Here is a 4086-nt window from a genome sequence, read left to right as displayed (position 1 = left end):
TAAAAAAAAAAAAAAAAAAAAAAAAAAAAAACAATTTTAGGAACATTTGTTTTTTTAATAATATTATTGTTATTAAATTATTATAGAAAAATAAATAATAAAAAATAATTGTATATTTTTTATTTATTTTCTTTAATTTTACTGTCTTAATAGCTTCAAGAATTCTAGCATTGTAAAATTTACCACATTTTTCTATTGTACCTTTATTATATAAAAAAAAAAAAATAAAAGAAAATTTTATGAAATATAATTTAATAAATAATAAGTAAAGAATAAAATAATTATAATAAACTCATATGAAAATAAAAGATAAAAAGTTTATTTATTACTGTCAATAATTTTTTTGTGAACTTCTTCTAATTCTGAATCTCTTAGTAAAGACATGTTTTAGTTAACATCTTTATATTTAATTATCTTTTTTTTTTTTTTTTTTTTTTAGTAAATCCTTTAATACTTTTTTCTTATTTATATTCTTCATACACTTTTTTTTACTTCATATATATTTTTTATTTTGTTTTTTTTTTTTTGTATTTTTTATATTCATTCATTAAATTATATTTACCTTTTGTATTAAAAAAAAAATAAAATAAAATATAATTAGCAAAAGTATATTTCTTTTGCTTAATCATTCAAAATTTTAAGTTATATATATTATTTTAATTTTCAGAGAATATATAAAAAAAAAAAAAAAAAAAAAAAAAAAAAAAAAAANAAAAAAAAAAAAAAAAAAAAAAAGATAAAATATCCATAAATATGTATATTTCAATTTTTATTTTTATTTTATTTTATTTAATTTTTTTTTTTTTTATTCATAACACATGATTGAAAAAAAAAAAAAAAAATAGTAAATATAAGTTTATTTCACAGTTTTGTTTTCTTTTTTTTTTTTTTTTTCACTGTTTTTCTTTAATTTTTTTATATTTACACAATATTAAAAAAAGAGTTATTAAAAATTTTATAAACTTATTAAAAAAATGAAATAAAGTAGTTAAAATAGTTCCATTGAAAAAAAAAAAAAAATTGCATCTTTTGCAAAATAAAAAAAAAAAAAAATTAAAAAAAACAATAATACAATTATACTTTTCAATTTAATTTATTTTTATTATCATCAATTTAAATAATAATTATGAATAATATATATTTTTAAAATTTTTTTTTTATAATTATATATATATAAGTATGTATATGTATATGTATATATATATATATATATATTTATATTCTTACTACTTTTCTCTTTTTTTATCTTTATATAAAAATTAATCAATTAATTTTTATTTTTAGTAAATAATATACAATGCAAAAGACTTATAAAAATAAAAAGTTTACATATTTATATTTTTAAAATTAAGAAAATATCTCTTCATAATTTGTATTATCAACAACATTTGTTAAAAATGAGTAAGTAATAGTATCACAAATAAAATTGTTATTATTACTATTTCTTAATAGTTGAAATAATTGCCTACTAATTATTTCATTTCTAAAAAAAAAATTAAAAAATAAAAAAAAAAAAAATAAAATATTTTATAAAGTTAATGTATTCATTTATTATAAAGAAAAACTAATATGAATATTCATTTATTTATTTATTTATTCATTTATTTATTTATATATTTATAAATTTATTTTTTTTTTTTTACTGAAGTAAATCCTTTGAGATAGATAAAAGAGATGATTTAGATTGTAAGGCACAATTATTATTTTTTAAAAATAACATATAATTATAATCTAGAAAACATGTATCTTTATTGTCAATATTTACATAAGTACATTTTTTAAAACTATTACATTTATCTTCATTTTTTGAGAAATTGTAACATTCTACTTTATCTTCACTATTCATTTTAATATCTTCAAATATTTTCTTTGATAATTCTTCATCACTTAATTCAAAAATATTATCATCAAGAGTATTTTCATTGGAATCTTTTTCATTTACATAATTATTATCTAAATTGTGTTCTTGTATTCCTTTTTCTGAATCTTTTTGTAAGTTGTTTAAATCATCATTTTCTTCTAAATTATTATCTAAAAAATTATCTTCTAAATAATTATTTTCTTCATTTTCACTAGGAATATGCATTTTAATTTCTTGTTCTTTACTTTTATTATTTAAATCCTCTTCATTATTTAATCCATTTTCATTTTGAGTAATTTCTTCAAGTATATATACATTATCTCCGTCAGTTAAAATTATTTTTTGTTTTTCTTCATTTCCATCAAATGATCTCGAAAAAATAGCATCTATTTCTTCTTGTGTATTTGCATTATTTTTATTAATAGAATCTAAACTTTGAACTATATCATTTTTATTTTCATCATGCAATTTTATTTCTTTTTCATTACTATTTAAATCGTCAACTAATTCATCAGAATTTTCTTTTTCATCAGTTGTACTTCTTTCAATTTCTTTTGCTTTCATAACTTTTTCACAAAAGAAAGGAGAACAACTTTCTTCCAATTCAATTTGAAATTCATCACTACCTGATTTTTCTGAATTTAAATTATCTAAAAATTGTAAAGTGCTATTATTAACTACATCTACTATGAAACTATTATACAATCCTGATAACATTTGTTTTGTTATAAAATCCTTATTTTCTTCTATAAGATTATCTTCTTTATTTTCATCATTCATATTATTTTTTTTTAAAAAATTCTTTAAAGAAGCTTCAAACTTTGTATCATTATTAAGAAATTGGTTATTTCGTGTGTTCTTTATAGTATCATTATAATTTAATCCATTAATATACTTTTTAAAGATGCATAATGCAAGTAAAGCATTTATTAAAAAGAATTGCATTTTTAATAACATCTTTCAATAAGCAAAAAAAAAAAAAAAAAAAAAAAATTAATAATTCAAGAAAATAAAAAAAAAAAAAAAGAAATGAAATATAAAATAAAAATATTTATATGATTTTTAATAAAAATATAATACAGATAAAATTTCTGAAAATATAATTTAATTTTATATATTAAGGCAAAAAAAAAAAAAAATAAAAATAAAAAATAAAAAATAAAATAAATGTATTATATATATATATGAAGTGAAAAGTTCTTAATTCAATGGTGCTTCATATTATAAAATTTAAATTATATTTTTATAAAACTTAATGATACTTTAAATATATTTTAATTTAAAAATGTTTTGTTTCTTTTTATTTAAAAAATTATATATTATATCTATACTTAAAATATGTGTTTTTTTTTATAAATGTAAAAAAAAAAAAAAAATAAAAAAAAATATATATGCATATATATATGTATATATTTTTTTTTAGCATATGCAAGTATATATTCTCTTAAGTGTGCAATAAAATTATCTTTTTCTATTTTTTTTCTCGTTTTTTTTTTTTTTTTTTTTTTTTTTAATTTCTCATTTTAACAAAAATAAGATATTAAAAAAAGGAAATAAATATAGCAATAGTTTACATATAATTTTTTTTTATTTATATATATTTAAGCATGTATATTTACTATTTTCAAAAATACTATATTCTTAACATGCGTAAAATATATTCTTCAAATTTTATATTTTAATTGTACTGCATTCATTTATAAATAATATATATCCCACTATTAAAAATATAAATTTTTAATATTCATAAGAATTAGATTAATAAAAGAATTTTTTTTTTTTTTTTCAACATTTACATATCATAAATTAATAACACGCTTCTTTATTTATTTTGAACTTTTTTTCTTTAAAAAACCATTTTTTCTTTTTTTCTAAATTACCATAATATATATATATATATATATTTACCTGAATATATGTTCACTTTATATTTTCTTTTTATAACAATTTAATAATAACATTATGAAAACATAAAATATCCTGTTAATGAATGTTTTGTTAAAGTTGTTAACATTGTTGTTTATTATGTTTTATTTATATTTAATTTGTTTTATGCGTTTTATTTTGATTATAAAGTTTTGTCTTTTTGTTATTTATTTATTCTTTTTTTTTTCTAATTAATTTACAATTATTTATCATAACCATTAAAGTTATAAATGCTCTTTTATGTAACTATTTTTTTTTTATCATTTTAATCAAATTTAAAAAAAAAAAAAAAAAAAAAA

The 4086-nt window shown here is 14.4% G+C and overlaps 2 protein-coding genes across 2 annotated transcripts in view; both read right to left on the bottom strand.

Annotated features, from left to right (window-relative positions):
• The window catches only part of PGAL8A_00063500 (conserved Plasmodium protein, unknown function), a gene marked incomplete at both ends in the record, with an annotated part of 2584 nt that extends 2200 nt beyond the window's left edge, over nt 1-384 (bottom strand). The window contains 2 exons of the mRNA XM_028674663.1: nt 143-201; nt 330-384. Of these exons, the coding sequence (XP_028530993.1) occupies nt 143-201; nt 330-384 (114 nt within the window). The remainder of the gene's footprint in view (nt 1-142; nt 202-329) is intronic.
• Nucleotides 385-1347: 963 nt separating this feature from the next.
• PGAL8A_00063400 (conserved Plasmodium protein, unknown function) lies at nt 1348-2806 on the bottom strand (the record flags this gene model as incomplete). Its single annotated transcript, XM_028674662.1, has 2 exons — nt 1348-1483; nt 1644-2806. 2 exons carry the CDS (start codon nt 2804-2806, stop codon nt 1348-1350), a joined length of 1299 nt encoding a protein of 432 aa, XP_028530992.1.
• Nucleotides 2807-4086: the final 1280 nt, after the last annotated feature.

This window comes from Plasmodium gallinaceum (genome assembly GCF_900005855.1).
Source record: "Plasmodium gallinaceum strain 8A genome assembly, contig: PGAL8A_v1_42, whole genome shotgun sequence".
In the NCBI taxonomy this organism is placed as follows: domain Eukaryota; phylum Apicomplexa; class Aconoidasida; order Haemosporida; family Plasmodiidae; genus Plasmodium; species Plasmodium gallinaceum.
Note: the sequence above shows the minus strand (reverse complement) of the source record. Positions and strands in the feature narration are given on the sequence as shown.